This window comes from Rutidosis leptorrhynchoides, chromosome 9 (genome assembly GCF_046630445.1).
Source record: "Rutidosis leptorrhynchoides isolate AG116_Rl617_1_P2 chromosome 9, CSIRO_AGI_Rlap_v1, whole genome shotgun sequence".
NCBI lineage: Eukaryota > Viridiplantae > Streptophyta > Magnoliopsida > Asterales > Asteraceae > Rutidosis > Rutidosis leptorrhynchoides.
Window position 1 is genome coordinate 78336232 of NC_092341.1, and position 17197 is coordinate 78353428.

At 35.6% G+C, this 17197-nt stretch overlaps 1 protein-coding gene across 1 annotated transcript; it reads right to left on the reverse strand.

Moving 5' to 3' along the window:
- Positions 1-3259: 3259 nt before the first annotated feature.
- Positions 3260-4186, reverse strand: LOC139868183 (uncharacterized). The gene has a single exon (XM_071856515.1). It carries the CDS (start codon positions 4184-4186, stop codon positions 3260-3262), a length of 927 nt encoding a protein of 308 aa, XP_071712616.1.
- Between the last annotated feature and the right edge of the window lie 13011 nt (positions 4187-17197).

The window sequence follows — 17197 nt, forward strand, 5'->3', positions numbered from 1 at the left end:
TACAAGCTTTGGTTATTACCTATAATCATCATAAAAACAATTACTCAAGAACACATCAAGAACACTTCCAAGTTTACAAGTTTACTTCCAAGTTTCCAAGCAATCATCTAAGATCAAGAAACCTTTGTTATTTACAGTAGGTTATCTTTATAAATCAAGGTAATATTCATATTCAATCTTTGATTCAATTTCTATAACTATAACTATCTTAATTCGAGTAATAATCTTACTTGAACTTGTTTTTGTGTCATGATTCTATTTCAAGAACTTCCAAGCCATCAAAGATCCTTTGAAACTCAAGTTATTTTTTCATCATTTCTAGTAGGTTTACCTACTAAACTTGAGACAGTAATGATGTTCATAACATCATTCGATTTATATATGTATAACTATCTTATTCGAAGATTTGAACATGTAATCACTAGAACATAGTTTAGTTAATTCTAAACTTTTTCGCAAATAAAGTTAATTCTTCTAACTTGACTTTTAAAATAAACTAAACACATGTTCTATATCTATATGATATGCTAACTTAATGATTTAAAATCTAAAAACACGAAAAACACCGTAAAACCGGATATACACCGTCGTAGTAACACCGCGGGCTGTTTTGAGTTAGTTAATTAAAAACTATGATAAACTTTGATTTAAAAGTTGTTCTTCTGGAAAAATAATTTTTCTTATGAACATGAAACTATATCCAAAAAACATGGTTAAACTCAAAGTGGAAGTATGTTTTCCAAAATGGTCATCTAGACGTCGTTCTTTCGACTGAAATGACTACCTTTACAAAAACAACTTGTAATCTGTATTTTCGGCTATAAACTTATACTTTTTCTGTTTAGATTCATAAACTTAAGTTCAATATGAAACCATAGCAACTTGAATCACTCAAAACGGATTTAAAACGAAGAAGTTATGGGTAAAACAAGATTGGATAATTTTTCTTGTTATAGCTACGTGAAAATTGGTAACAAATCTATATTAATCATATCCTAGCTAACTCATATTGTATTATACATGTATTCTAATATATTATGTAATCTTGGAATACCATAGACACGAATACAATGTTTTTACATATCATATCGACCCATATATATATATATATATATATATATATATATATATATATATATATATATATATATATATATATATATATATATATATATATATATATATATATATATATATTTCGGAACAACCATAGACACTCTATATGCAGTAATGTTGGAGTTAGCTATACAGGGTTGAGGTTAATTCCAAAATATTATATATACTTTGAGTTGTGATCTAGCCTGAGGCTTGTATACACGGGGTCGTGGATTGATTCGAGATAATATATATTGCTTTATTTTTCTGTACATCTAACTGTGGACAACTAGTTGTAGGTTACTAACGAGGACAGCTGACTTAATAAACTTAAAACATTAAAACGTATTAAAAATGTTGTAAATATATTTTGAACATACTTTGATATATATGTACATATTTGTTATAGGTTCGTGAATCGACCAGTGGCCAAGTCTTACTTCCCGACGAAGTAAAAATATGTGAAAGTGAGTTATAGTCCCACTTTTAAAATCTAATATTTTGAGATGAGAATACATGCAGTTTTATAAATGTTTTACAAAATAGACACAAGTAAATGAAACTACATTCTATGGCTAGATTATTAAACCGAATATGCCCTTTTTTAGTCTGGTAATCTAAGAATTAGGAAACAGACACCCTAATTGACGCGAATCCTAAAGATAGATCTATTGGGCCCAACGAGCCCCATCCAAAGTACCGGATGCTTTAGTACTTCGAATTCATCATGTCCGAAGGGAGTCCCGGAATGATAGGGGATATTCTATATGCATCTTGTTAAGGTCGGTTACCAACTGTTCACCATATGAATGATTTTTATCTCTATGTATGAGATGTATATTGAAATATGAAATCTTGTGGTCTATTATTACTATTTGATAAATATATAGGTTAAATCTATAACTCACCAACATTTTTTTGTTGACGTTTAAAGCATGTTTATTCTCAGGTGATTATTAAGAGCTTCTGCTGCTGCATGCTAAAATATGGACAAGATTTGGTGTCAGCATGCTTGTATAATATTGTTTAAAACTGCATTCGAGATTTACTTTGTTGTAACATATTAATATTGTAAACCAATATGTATTGGTAGTGTGTAAGTGTGATAATTTAGATTATCATTTCTGGATAATCTAGGTGGTGACTTTTTAACCTTGTCGATAAAATAAAGGTTATGGTTTGTTTTAAAAACGAATGTAGTCTTTGAAAAACGTCTCATATAGAGGTCAAAACCTCGCAACGAAATCAATTAATATGGAACGTTTATAATCAATATGAACGGGACATTTCATTTGCGTCTTCAAATTGTCGAATCTGTCTTTTGTCTTCACCTTTTATTATTTAAATGAATATCACTTGTAAATAGAACAATTGCAACTAAAAGCTTGTCTTTCTTGAAGGATAATGCTATGAAATATGTGTTCGTATTTAGCATTATCAATAGTTCATTGTTAATACACTTAATGATATGTTTACTTATCATTTAACATGTTTATATATAGTGTATCAATATCTTAATATAATTCATATGTATTTAGTAAGACGTTGTTATAACGATAATCGTTATATATATCGTTTTCGAGTTTCTTAATTCAATAGTCTTATTTTTATGTATATAACTCATTGTTAAAATACCTAATGAGATACATACTTATCATAATATTATGTTAACTATATATATATATATATATATATATATATATATCCATATATATGACATCATATAGTTTTTACAAGTTTTAACGTTCGTGAATCGCCGGTCAACTTGGGTGGTCAATTGTCTATATGAAACCTATTTCAATTAATCAAGTCTTAACAAGTTTGATTGCTTAACATGTTGGAAACACTTAATCATATAAATATCAATTTCATTTAATATATATAAACATGGAAAAGTTCGGGTCACTACATCTAAAGCGTCAGCCATGTGTTCCTCTAAATGTGGACCATCCTACTAGTTCAGTAGCCAGGCCTCCGAGGTATTTTTCTTGAAAAGTCCCTGAAAAAAACAAAAAGCTTCAGATTTAATTTTTGAGGGGTTAGTAGTCTAGCTCCCGTCAATATTAACACCGTGGATATTGTTTTTCTGATTTCTCCGACGAATGTACGAATTGAAGAATTTACTATTTTCGTCTCCCTCTAATGCCCATTTGTATCTTGCCTTTTATTTGAGCATTTCGACTTGTGCCTTCTCTTTTTGAAGAAGGAGTTCCTTATCTTTTAACCACATGTCATGTTGTGATTCACTTAGGTCCGAAGTCTCTGCTGTTTTTTCCCAATCATTTACCCGATTTGATAACTCATCTATTTCAGCTTTCAATTTACCATCTGAAGTGGAGTACCATTTCCCGAGTTCTTGTTTAACAATCTTCAGTTTATCACAAAAAATACAATCAGGCCTAACACTATTTACCTTTGATTCCCAAGCCTTTTTGATAACATCATACGAATCCTTATGTTTTAACCATTCGTCAAAAACTTTTACCGGTTTCAGGCCAAAATCAATATTCCCATCTTTAAGGATTAACGGGCAGTGATTCGTGTGCTTCTTATCTAAAACCATAACATTTATATTCGGCCAATGGTGTAGAAAGTTTTCCGAAACAAGGTATCTATCAAGTTTACTAAATTTTCTCCCGTCGTCGCTTATGCGTGTATAGATTCTCCCCCCGAGTGGTAGATCAATTAGAGAGTTGTCTTTTATGAAATCATTAAAAAGTTTAGCTCTTTTATCACAAAATTCAGTGTTCTTTCTTTCGGAAGCAAATCTGACTTCATTGAAATCACCAAAAATAACCCACATTGCCCCATCATATTTCAGTAAATCTGAGAGGTCCTGCCACATTTTCTTTTTATCCCGGTCGTTGTAAGGGCCATAAGTATTCACAAGAATAAGATCGGTACGTACATCTTTCCAAAATCCTTTTATCGCAATAAAGGAGTCACTTTCAACAACACAGTTAGCGGTAAACAAAAAAGGATCCCAAACCATTAAGAGCCCGCCCGAAATGCCATTAGATTTTTTGTAAGCGTATTTGAAATCACAGTTACCCCAAATCTTTTCCACCCATGATTCCGAAACCTTCTCCATTTTCATTTCTTGTAAAGCAATTACTTTTGGTTTATTTTGAAAACAAATTTTTTTAAACCAATTGAATTTGTTTTTATCTGTTAACCCTAAGCCTCTAATGTTAAGTGATAGAATCATCATTTTAACAACTAATAAAAAAGACACGAATGAGGTGAATAAGGCAGTGATGTACCTCAATTGATTCCAGAATCATTTTTACTTACTAGCCCTAGGATGTCACCAATATCATCATATTTCAGGGAATTATCAGAAGGAGATTGCGTACCTTTTCCTTTATAAGATATAGATTTTGATTTAATTCTGGAATTAGATCGCTTCCTGTTTGGATTTCTCGCTTGTGATTTAGCCGTTAGGATTTTAGATGAAGAGTTCAATCTTCTGATATACGTCCACGCTGATTCAGATGAGGATCGACTTTGATTTTTTCTGGCTTTGTAGTTTTTATCTCTCGAGTTCTTTGGTGGGCAAACTGGAATGGTAGGAGGCGAAGGTGAAGTGCTTACTGGTTCAAAATTGAAGCAAGGGTTTGCAAGGCCCAATGTGTCTTCTGAAATATCGATGGGCTTCGGTTGGGATGTTGAGGGGTTAATGGGCTTATCAGTTGTGGGCTTAAAATGGGCTTGGGTATTTGGAGAGTTAATGAAACAATTTGTATCCGGTATCTGTTTAGTACCCGAATTTTGAGAGATCGCCTCTTGGTTTTCTAGGTTAACGTCATCGTTTGGGGAATTACAACTGAAAATTGAAGCTTCTCCTACCTCATCAATGTTTATGCGATTACCCATATCCCCTTTGTCTTGGGTTGGTGAATTTTGATAATCATCATTAGGCTTTAATGATTCGTTTGAATTGGAAGATGGACCATTTTTTTGCAACCGTACAAGTCTGCAGACGTGGCGAATAACTTAGGCTCTTCATCTTCTCCGGTGTGGTAGGGAACCTCATCTTTCGACAATGATTACACATCATCATCCTGTATGCTATCTTCATGGTCAGACTCAAGATCTTATTTGTAGTTGCTATTGGAATCCGTTTGATCATCGAGAGGTTCTGCCTCCTCCATATCAATTTCAACAATTCCTGCTACATCTTCTACAATATGGACATAGAAGATGCTACCATCATCAACCTTTACTTCGATATTGGTATTTATCAATTCGTTACTCCAAGTTTTAACCAAGACTTTTCCAACGACCAGATTCTAATTTTCATTGAAATTACAATTATAGGTATCAAAAATCGAACCATACCAACTAGCTATTTTCTGAAAGTTTTTTTCTGACCAACAATCTATTGGAACACCTTTAATGGTAAGCCAGGATAGTCTAGCCAATTTAAAACTCTTTTCTGGTACCCTTCGGATATTTTTTAACCATTCTCTCAGAATATGGTTTTCGTTGTTGATGATATTGCTCACGGTGCCTGCATCCTCAAAGGTTAAGCAAATTTCAATGCCTCCTAAATATTTGATATTGAACTTTGAGAGTCCTTCAGCAGCACAAAGGGTTGGGAAATCTTCAATTAAGTCGATATTTATAATTTCACCAATGATTGCATTCTTTAGGATTTTTTTATTTGAATCTTCAGCATCAAGGGTGATTGCTCGTGGTTTGAAAGCAGGATTTTCAATGATGGGGTTCTGTTTCTGTTGAAGGGTTTCTTTGTAGTTACTAGGTGTGGTATGTTTATCGTTTAGGTTTACCAGATTATTGACTCTTTTGGGGATGTAGTATTGTTTGTGTTGGGTGGGAGTTTTGTGGATTGAGGGTAAAGGATTGTTTTGTTTGGATTGATTTGGGTGGGGATTTTGTGTGAGAATGTTTTATGTTTCGACATGCAGGTTTGATTTGTGGTCGACATTTTCATAGCTTCTTATTCGATCTCGGGCACGATAAGCACGAAGCCAATTACCATTTAAATAAATAGTGTTCAGCCTCTTGAGTAGGTAATCTACATCTAAGATATCTGAAAATCAAACAAAACCGAATTTCTTACCATTTTTTAGAGTTTTCCCATCTGGAATATAGAGGTCTGCTACACTTCCGTATCTTTTGAAGAAGATTTGAAGGTCATTGGTGTTCGAGTGATCTGGGAAATTAAAGAACATGATTGAGGTAAATGTGGTGGAAGGTTTGTGTAAAGGGATGTTATTTGGGAAGGTTGCAAAACGATTGTGATGATAGTTGGTTGGTTTTGATGCGTGATAATGGTGTTGGGTATTATGTTTTCCATATTTGTGGATTAGATCTCTTAGATATTTCTTGCTTGGTGTTTTATGTTTTTTTTTTCAACAAGAATCCATTCTCCTTCCTCTAGATCTTCATTGAATTTCTGCTGTTGGGTGAAAGATTGGTAGTTCTTGGCCTGAGAATTGGGTGTGAAGGGGGAAGAAGGGAAAGGGAATCGGCTACTCATGTTGAGAGCGTTTTTTTTTTACTTTAAACAAATCTTTTGGAAAATTTGTATATGAGTGATGAGAGACGCAATTTACAGACTACTCAAATTCTTTGGAGTAATGAAATAAATATCTCAATATGGTTAATAATGCTAGTTGGTAAAAAATTTAATATAATATTAATATTAATATATAATATAATATAAATATAATAATAATAAAGCATGGAAAACTACATTTACTCAACCATATTTACTCACCTTGGAGTCAATCTTTAAATAGATATAGATAGATAGATTATAAGTTTTTATATTTAATTTCATTATTTGATGTATCATTTTAATTAAAATAAACTAAATAAAAACAATAGTATTTAAAATGAATATCACCTTCAATTTCAATATCTATTTAAGACTTTAAGAAAGACAAAGAAATAGACTATCACGACACCTTGTGTTTTGTGGAGAGTAACAAATACTTCATGTGTCTCAAATCTATTGCCCCTAGACAAAAATACACAATGTAAAAATACTAATAGTCTCATTATTTTTTGTTTATTTTTCAAGACTCACTCCTTACTTTTTACTTATTATTTCGTCTTTTATACATAATGTATGAACACACAAAAATTGATTGCATTATATTATATTCATTTATAAAATTGAATAATTAATTTGGACTATCCTAAGGAAAATAGTGAAGAACTAGTTTTTCAACCCTCGCTTCGCGCAGGGGTTCGGTTTCCACTGTATTTTATTATGTTTATTTTGCAAAATTATATCGTGGCTAACGATGATGTCGTTGAAGCGCAACTCGAGTCGAACGAAAAGGTATAACCCGCCAAAGATTTAGATGTTATCTTAAATTAACAATATATGTGTATTTTCGCGTTTCGCTATGGAGTTGTTGACTTTTTAAAATTTAGCGCAATTAACTCATTTAACTTATATTAACACTCCGTATGATTTAAGAATAGAATATTTATTGAGTAATATCAAAAAAATTACTAAATAATTTTTAAAAAAATAATAAGACCCATATGTATATGTTGTTAATAGATGAAAATGGTTACGAAGCCCATGAGGAAAAAATCAACGTGTATGAAAGGCGGACTCAAATATTTAGCGTTTTTTAAAAAGCGTCCGTTTTGCGTATAGTTAGTGACATTGTGTTCGTAAAATTATTTCGAGCTTAACACGGTGTCGGAAAAATTTAACTCGTTGCGGGCGAGAAGATATGACCCGTTGAATATTTGGGTGGAGTTTATTTAAGATTTTTTATGAAAATATTGATTTGACACTTTACCCTCTATTTGGGGGATCGATTTTAATTTTTTTACCAAGTGTGGGGAGCTTTTTTGAAAGGGAAAAAAAGTGAAAAGACGAAAACTCCCTCGGTACTATTCATAACTTTTTTTTATAACAATTGTAACACTATGTGTGTGTGTGTGTGTGAAAGAGAGAGAGAGAGAGAGAGAGAGAGAGAGAGAGAGAGAGAGAGAGAGAAACAGGTTCAATGGAGCGGTCAGCGGCAATATGAGGGGCACGGCAGCGGCGTATGGAAGCATCAATGGAAACAACTATGGGTACAACAACAACACGAAGGTAAACGGTCGGAAAATCACATCCTTTATTTTCTTCAACTTTCCAATAACCTGGGTGGTGGAAGATCTATGGCGGCTCTTCAAAAAATATGGAGCGATAGCAGAAATCTATATGGCCCGTAGAAACCTACCAAATGGATAGAAATTTGGTTTTGTTCGATATGAGAAAGTTGCAGATCCGGAAAGATTGGCAGAGCGATTGAGAAACATCCAGTTCAATGATGATTCATATCTTCGGGCTTACGTTGCAAGAAGTGAAAAAGGAAACACCGGCAATCTTGACCAAAGAAATCCCAGATTGAAGAACCAATACAATCACACTCCCAAACGTTATGAATACGTTCATGATGGGAGAAGATTCAACGATGTTGTTACTGATTCAAACCAAATCCAAAAACATAATCAAATCCCTTCCTTCCCACCTCCGCCCCCATACCAGATCGACATAACCCTAATCAATTTCCTCCCCTCAACCCTAACCCAAATCGCCACAACCCCCAACAAACAAACACCTACGCAAACCAACATCATAACCAACTTAAACAACAACATTACCATCATCAACAATACCAACCACCCAACCTTAATCAGCGAATGCCAAATAAACATCCTGAACCCTCAACTTTTCCCTCTACAAAACCCAACCCGACCATTGTCAATCATATCCCCCAACAGCACCACAAAACACCTATCCAAAACAAAACCGCACAAACCACACACAAGCAAACCAACACTAGTTGGCAACCGAAACAATCCAACCCACAAAACATCCCACAACCTCTAAATCCCCGTGTCCAAGCAAACTTAGAATCTTACAATAAAACATTTGCTGGTAGAACGATCGAATTAGATGATTAAAATGGTTGCGAAGAAAACTTGAAGAATGCCCTTATGGGTAATGTCCCATATCTAGACATCCTTGAAAAAATTCATTTTTTATGTGAAGAGGAAGGACTTAACAATTTTATAATCAAGTATTTGGGGGGGTCTAGACATCATGATCATATTGGATTCCGAGGCCTGTATGGAAAATGTTCTAGCAAATGAAGACCATAATATTCGAAAATGGATCCAAAACATCCGTAAATGGGACATCAATCTCATCAATCCTGTAGACTCTCGTGGATAAGCATTTATGGAGTCCCTGTAACATGTTGGAACGAAATGACTTTCAAGAAAATAGATTCGTAGTGGGGAATGGTGCTAGAAACCAGGAATTGCACCATTACTCAACATAATCAAAACCTTATAGTAGGAAAGGTATTTGTAAAAGTTAGAGGGTCGAATCCTATTGAAGAATCTTTAAGGCTCAAATATAGATCTACAATCCATTATATCCGAGCAACTGAAGAGCTAAGAAATATTATCGAATTAGAAATCGAAAGCGACGATGAAGATGCTTCGTTCGATGATTGGGCCTCGGATGGAAATTCTCAAAACGATTTCAACTCCGACGATGAATCGGTGTCGGAAACCGAAATTCCAGATGAAAAGTTGAAATCAAAGGTGGAAGAAGAAACGTCAAAGTGCATGGGAACAAACAGAAACTTTTCTGGCGGTAATGATGTTCACGATTCTCAAAATCAAAAAATTAATGATGACGGCTCTATTAGAAATCCCCCATCTCATGAGGTAAACCCGAAAAATTCACTGGTCCCATCTCCCAATACCCATTACCAAACCATTTCGGACCGGCCAAAAAACAGGACACCAATTGAAACGAGCCCAACCCCCTTTTTAAACCCAATAGAAAAAATAAACATAGCGAGCCCAACAACAAAATCCACCCCAAGCCCAACTAATCCTCTTCCAAACCCCCAATCCCAATCACCAAATCACCCTGTAAAAGATCCAATTACCCAAAGAACTTCAATTACCCCAATCACATCCACAACCAACCTTGCACAAGAAAATCAACTGATACCAAAACCAAAAGATGTTCAAAACACCCCTCCAAGCAAACCTATGCCCAGAAACCATACCCTCTCGCGACCAGAACCCTTCTCCTCTCCACTTTCGATACATGGAAAAAACACACCTCAAATACTTACCCCATACTCTAGCCCCATTCGGATCGCTAACCTTTTCGATACTCCTCCATCGGCTACACCTCAAAATCCCTTAAACCACAATCCTAATACCCCATTGCAACCGAAAACCTCTAGACAAATGTTCACAAAACCATCCCTTCACCGTAACCAAAACCAAACAGACACTAATCAGACTCGCCAAATGCCACCAATTTTACCTCGTCACCCCAGCCAGAACCAAACTGACACTAATCAACCCCTACCATCTCGTCACCCTAGCCAGATTCCAAAACCTACACCAAAAACCAAATCAAAGAAAAAAACACCTAGCACCGTTTGTAGCCTCAAAACCACCTCAAAAATCCTCAGATTCAAAAGTTTAGCAAGGAAAAAACCTATCTCAAGCAGACCCACATCCACTTCTTCTAAAGCAAAGTCGAATGAATCGTCAGACAGTGTGGGTCTGAATGATTTTGGAAATAAGTTAGGATTACGTTGGGGATCTAACCCCCAATGACCTACCCATCGTTTGGTCTCTCGGTTTTATATAGTTTCCTAATGAAGATAGTATCAATTAATATGCGAGGTTTCGGGAAAGATGATGATTCGGAAAGTAAGGTAGGGTGGTTTAGGAGATTACGTTTAAGTGAACGTCCAGAAGTCGTGTTGATACAAGAAAGTAAATGCAATCAGTCGAGATAAATGGATTGAGTTTATATGGGGATCATCAAATGTTCGATATTTACAAAAAGAAAAGGTAGGTCAATCGGGAGGTATGTTACTATTGTGGGATCCCAATATTGTCTATGTAATTGATGCAGTCGAAAGACAATTTTTATTGGTTATCCGAGGCAAATGGTAAGGGAAAATGAATAAAACGATAGTGGTAAAAGTTTATGGGCCGCATAAAGATGAAGAAAAAAAGAAGTTCTGAGATAGCTTGCAAGATTTGATGTCGTTTAATAATGATGAATGGGTGATAGGTGGTGATTTTAATGAAGTTAGATCGCAAGATGATCGACAAAACTCTATTTTTATAGAACGTAGAGCAAAGTTTTTCAACAATTTCATAGAACAAAGTCACCTCATCGAAATTCCACTTCTAGGTAAGAAATTCACAAGAATTAGCGACGATGGAAAAAAATTCAGTAAATTGGATCGGTTTCTTGTCTCCGAAGCTTTTATCAATACCTGGGGTGATGTTTCAACTATAACCTTAGATCGAAATTCCCTTGATCACTACCCTCTAATGTTGTAGGACAGTAACCAAAACTTCGGTCCCAAGCCATTCAAGATTTTTAACATCTGGCTCGAAAGTAAAGAGGTCGAGAAATTATCATCGAGGCTTAGAATCTAAACGTCTATGGTTCAAGGCCTGATTGCATTTTTAGAAACAAACTAAAAAATGTGAAAGAAGCACTCAGGAAGTGGAGTAAATTCAAATATGGTCCTTTAGATATTGAGCTGGACAAATGGAAAAGGGCTACGTATGAGTTTGAATCTAAAGCAGATGCAGGTATGATCTCGGAATTGGAAAGAATCGAGTGGCTTCAGGCCCATGCAATGAGATTAAAAAATGAAAAAGAAAAGGCCTTCATGTTAAGACAAAAGGCCCGACTTAGGTGGGCTGCAGAGGGAGATGACAACACATCTTTTTTTCATTCCATGATCTGTAAGAACAACAATAAATCGAGCATCAAAGGGTTGAACATAAACGGCACGTGGGTCGAATCACCAGCTGCAATTAAAGATGAGATTCTTGGACACTTTGCAAAATTATTGGAGCAGACAAACACCAGAAACCCTGACTTCGGCTCCATTGAGCATCTTAACTTTTCAAAAATAAACCACGAAGATCAACAAATGTTAGAAGCTCCTTTTTCTGAGTTGGAAATCTGGGACTCAATAAATAATTGTGATTCGGATAAGGCTCCAGGACCCGATGGTTTCAACATTGGTTTCTATAAAAAATTCTTTTGGTTGATTAAAGAAGATTTGAAGAAAGTGATCGAGTGGTTCTGGCATAATGGTCAAATTTCGAATGGTTGCAATGCATCTTTCTTCACCCTAATTCCAAAGTCACCTAATCCAACAAACCTCGGTGAATATAGACCGATTAGCCTCATCGGAAGTTACTACAAAATCATCGTAAAGTTGCTCGCTAATCGAATTCAAAGAATCATCCATAAAATCATTGGGCCCCGAGCAAAGTGCTTTTATTAAAGGTAGATACATCCTTGATGGCATACTTATAGCGAATGAAACCGTTGATGAGCTGAAATTCCAAAAGAATAAAGGTCTAATTTTCAAAGCGGATTTCCAAAAAGCTTTTGATAGTATAAGATGGGATTTCCTTCATGCCGTGATGAAGAACATGGGTTTTGGAGAGAGATGGTTATCTTGGATTTCCGCGTGTTTGAGTTCTGCATCAATCTCCATACTTGTAAACGGGTCGCCTACAAAAGAGTTTAGGATGCAAAGAGGTGTTCGTCAAGGTGATCCCATGTCTCCATATTTATTTATAATGGCGGTTGAAGGTCTAAATTTGCTCGTAAAACATGCGGTAAACGACAAGCTCTTCAAAGGATTGGAAATCGGTCTAGATAAAGTTATGCTCTCCCACCTACAATATGCCAACGACACCATTTTATTTGGCGAATGGAATAGAAGAAATGCGGGTAATCTCATCAAACTCCTTGATTGTTTTGAAATCTTTTCGGGCTTGAAAGTGAACTTATCTAAAAGTTGCTTATATGGTGTCGGAGTAAGAAAAGAGCTTGTCGAAAACATGGCAAATTATATGGGATGCCGTGTGGGTACCTTTCCTTTCACCTATCTAGGAATCCCAATTGGTCAGTGAATGAAAAGTACTAAGGATTAGGAAAAGATCATTGAAAAGTTCCAAAAAAGGCTTTCGGATTGGAAAGCGAAATCGTTGTCATTCTGGGGCCGACTCACTCTCATCAAATCCGTGCTTAGTAATCTTCCATTGTACGCTTTCTCCCTATTCCGTGCCCCATCTTGTGTCGTCAACTTGCTCGAAGGTATGAGACGTAACTTTTTTTGGGGAGGGACGGGTGAACACTCAAAAATCTCGTGGGTTAAATGGGAGAAAATACTTTTACCTTATGAGGGCGGGGGGCTCAATATTGGAACGCTAAAAGCAAAAAACCTTTCTTTATTAGGGAAATGGTAGTGGCGGTTCAATATTGAGTCTAATGCCGTATGGGTGAAAGTTATAAAAAGTCTATATGGGCGGGGCGGGGGGTTGGGATCTCATGATTTATTGCGTGGTATTAACAGGAATTCGGCTTGGAATGGAATAAGGAGAGTGGGACTCAACATCGACTGCCTCAATATTCCATTTACGAACTCATTCAAGAAAGTAATAAGCACCGGTGATGATACTTTGTTTTGGAAAGATTCATGGTTAGATGAAATTCCCTTGTGTGAAAAATATGGAAGGCTTTATCGTCTCGAGTCGAATCAAAATGTGATGCTAGATAATAGATTCATCAAGGATGGGTGTGAATGGAGAACAAACTGGGATTGGACCCGTAACCCTACATGTAGAACAAGAAGCGAGCTCGAAGACTTGCTCACCTCCATCAACAGCTTCAAATATAACAATGCACAATGCGATTCGTGGAAATGGACCCTCCATAGCTCCGGTCGTTTTCATTGCTCGATTTTAGGTTCGTTAATAAATCAAAACATTCTCTAATCCGATCCTATAGAAAAAGAGGCACTACGTAATAATCTTGTACCCCAAAAGCTTGGTACTTTTGTTTGGAGATGTAGAATGGGGAGGTTACCGGTTTTAACCGAACTAGACAAACGAGGCGTGGATTTAAATTCGGTTAGATGTCCGGTTTGCGATAATGACATCGAAACCGTTGACCACATCCTCATCAATTGCTCCTTTGCAAAAGATATTTGGTCAAGAGTTCGTAGGTGGTGGAACATATCGAGTCCAATGTGCATGAATCGAGAGGAAATGTTTATAGGCAAACGAAGTGCAAACCAAGCGAATAATACCTCAAGTCTATGGCAAGCCATCGAATGGATATGTGGCTACTTACTTTGGAAGAATAGAAACAATTGCATTTTTCAAAATAAAAAAGGCAATGCTCCTATGATTCTAAATGAAATTCAAATAAATAAAATCCTTTGAATGGATTTCAAGGCGTCGGAGAAATCTTTCCCTTGATTGGAATCAATGGCTCGTCAACCCCTCGAGTTTCGATGATCATGGCTAATTAGCCCCCAAGTACTGCTCGACGTCGAAGTCTGCATGTTTTGTTTTGGTTTCCTTTCTTTCTTGGAATAGATAATATGTAATTGTCATTTGTTATTTCTTTTCAAGTTGTGCAAGGCATTTCCTCATATGCCTACTACTGTAACCTTTTAATTTAATAATATTTCTCTTTGCCTTTCAAAAAAAAATATTGATATGATTTTGACCAAGTAAAAGATTTTCTTTATTAATTTTATTTGATTCGATTATTTTACTATGAGTGAATTACATATTAAATGTCAGGTCCTGCAAAATGTGGGGACACGGAATCGTTTAAATTACATTACATTGGAGGTAAAAAGAAAAAAGTACTAAAAAAAAAAAAAAATCACAAAAAAAATAAATAATAACGCATCGGCACAATTATCTCTGACACTTGTGACTTATGTAATGTGTATGTCGTACATTCGTTGTTCAACACTTCAATTTCGTTTCAACTTTTTTTTCCTACCGTATTTCATACAAATGCTTTATGAATCATGAACATGAAATACACATTTATTAATGTGTCTATGACTTGCATGTAAATTTATTTGTTGATCATTAAATTTCTTCAAGAAAGCCAATCACTTTCATATTGGATTTTTAGTTTAGACACGATGTTTTTGTAATAAAAAAACATGATGTTACTTGAATGAAAAACACGATGTTCTCTTTTTCATAAAAAAATACCCAACCAAAGATTATATGTCAACACACATCTTGTTCCAGTAAATTCCTCTACGTTTAACCGTGAAACGGAAATTACAATAAATAATCAATAAGACACACTAAATATGGCTAAGTTTTTCAACATTTGATTATTTTATCATGTACATATCATTTTGTTTTGGTTAGATATCGTTTCTCTAGTGAGATTGAAACAAAGAATTTTTCTTTAAATGCGTCTTCACATACCCATTAATTCAGTTAAGGTCATTTAATAATGATAAAGTAAAATCACAGGCTCTTTCTAGATTTTAGGTTGATATTTTCACGTACTATTATGTTAGGTTGATATATTTCATTGTGGTGCATTATCTAATTCCAGATTTTCGTTTTGTGAACACAATTTGACTTTGGGGTTGGATCAAATCCACGCTATTTTTTTAATTTTTTTTGAAAGGCAAGTATATTATTATATTAAAAAGAACAAAATAAACAAAACTAGCAAGAAGCTAGTAACACACGAGACTACGCACGAACGCACAAACAACCAAAACACGAACAAACCAAACAAACACGCGAAACAAACTAAAGAGCCCTCAAGCCCCTAACCAAGCTACGAAAGACCCAGCGAAAAACCATACACGAAAACCTCCAACATAACCAGCCCCGAAACATTAAAACACCACAACTAAACCAAGAAATCTACGTTTCCGAATCCGAGGATGAGCAACACGAGCAACACGAGCAACAATCGACCTCATCATCGTCTTCCTCCGAGTTTTTCATCATATGATCGATAAAATACCTTTCATGCCACCGATGTTTATCTCGACGTCTACTACGCTTCAAACTTGTTCTTCCCCAAACATATTTAAGGAAATGACTTTTGATTAACGGTTGAAATTTTCTCTCTTTACAACGAAAACGAGATACCGCGTTAGACGTTGAAATATTTGCACTTTTTGCCGAATCAACATCGCTCCCAATATCCAACTCAGGCCCAACCCCCTTGTCACGCGTGCCATCTTTGACTTCGGGAGCAGCAGAGCCGACCTTGGAGTCTCTCGGCCCTTGAGCTCCGTCCGTCTTCAGGCCATCATTGTTTGCCGAAGAAGAGTTCATTGTTTTGAATTCATTTGAACTTGAAAAAGATCTGTTGGGACTTGGAACCTGCATCTCAACTAACGGGTCAGTGGCATGCTTAATGGGTTGACAGTTTGAGGCACAATTCTTGACGAAGGAGATGCACGATGCTCCACCTTGACCATCTTGAAACTCACATTCTCCGGCCACTACAGAGACACCGGAAGACAGGTTGCCGGTGACCGGAAATTTCCCACACACGCCACCAACTTCTTCGTGATTAGGGGATGATGGTGATGACGTAGCAGAGACGTTAGCTTGCTTAGTATCGTGAACATTGAACTCGTCGTCCGAGGAGCTCTGTTCTATCTTCAACTCAACTCCAGTAGGGGAACTCAAATCCACGCTATTTCAAATGCAAATTAACCAAGCAACATGATCACCCTGGCAAACCGACTTAAATTTAGTTACTTCATTTTTATAGAATGACTTCCAAAAAGAAGAAACTAGTAAAAGAAACCAATCAAGATCCCTACTTTTGATCTCAACAAGCTTAAAGAAAGAGAGCCCTTAACGTCTTAAAAATCACATATAACCAACTATATCGATGTAGGATTGTAGGCCAAAAAAGATCAATATACCCTATTCGTCCCAATAATAATTGTCACGTTTGACTTTTCAGAATATTTTTTATAGAATTTTGACTTCAAATCTATTTATTTGTGCAATATAAAATTTGATGAACATTATATGAATATATTTAAATTTAAAATGTGCTTTTATTGGTATAACTTTCATAAAAAATTATATCACGCACAAAAATATAAAGTCAAAATTGTACAAGAAAGACCAAAAAGGTCAAAGCAGACAATAAATTTGGAACGGATGTAGTACTAAGAGTAGAAAGATTTAAATGTTGATCTCTCGTTCATCGTAAAAACATCCCCCCAAGTAG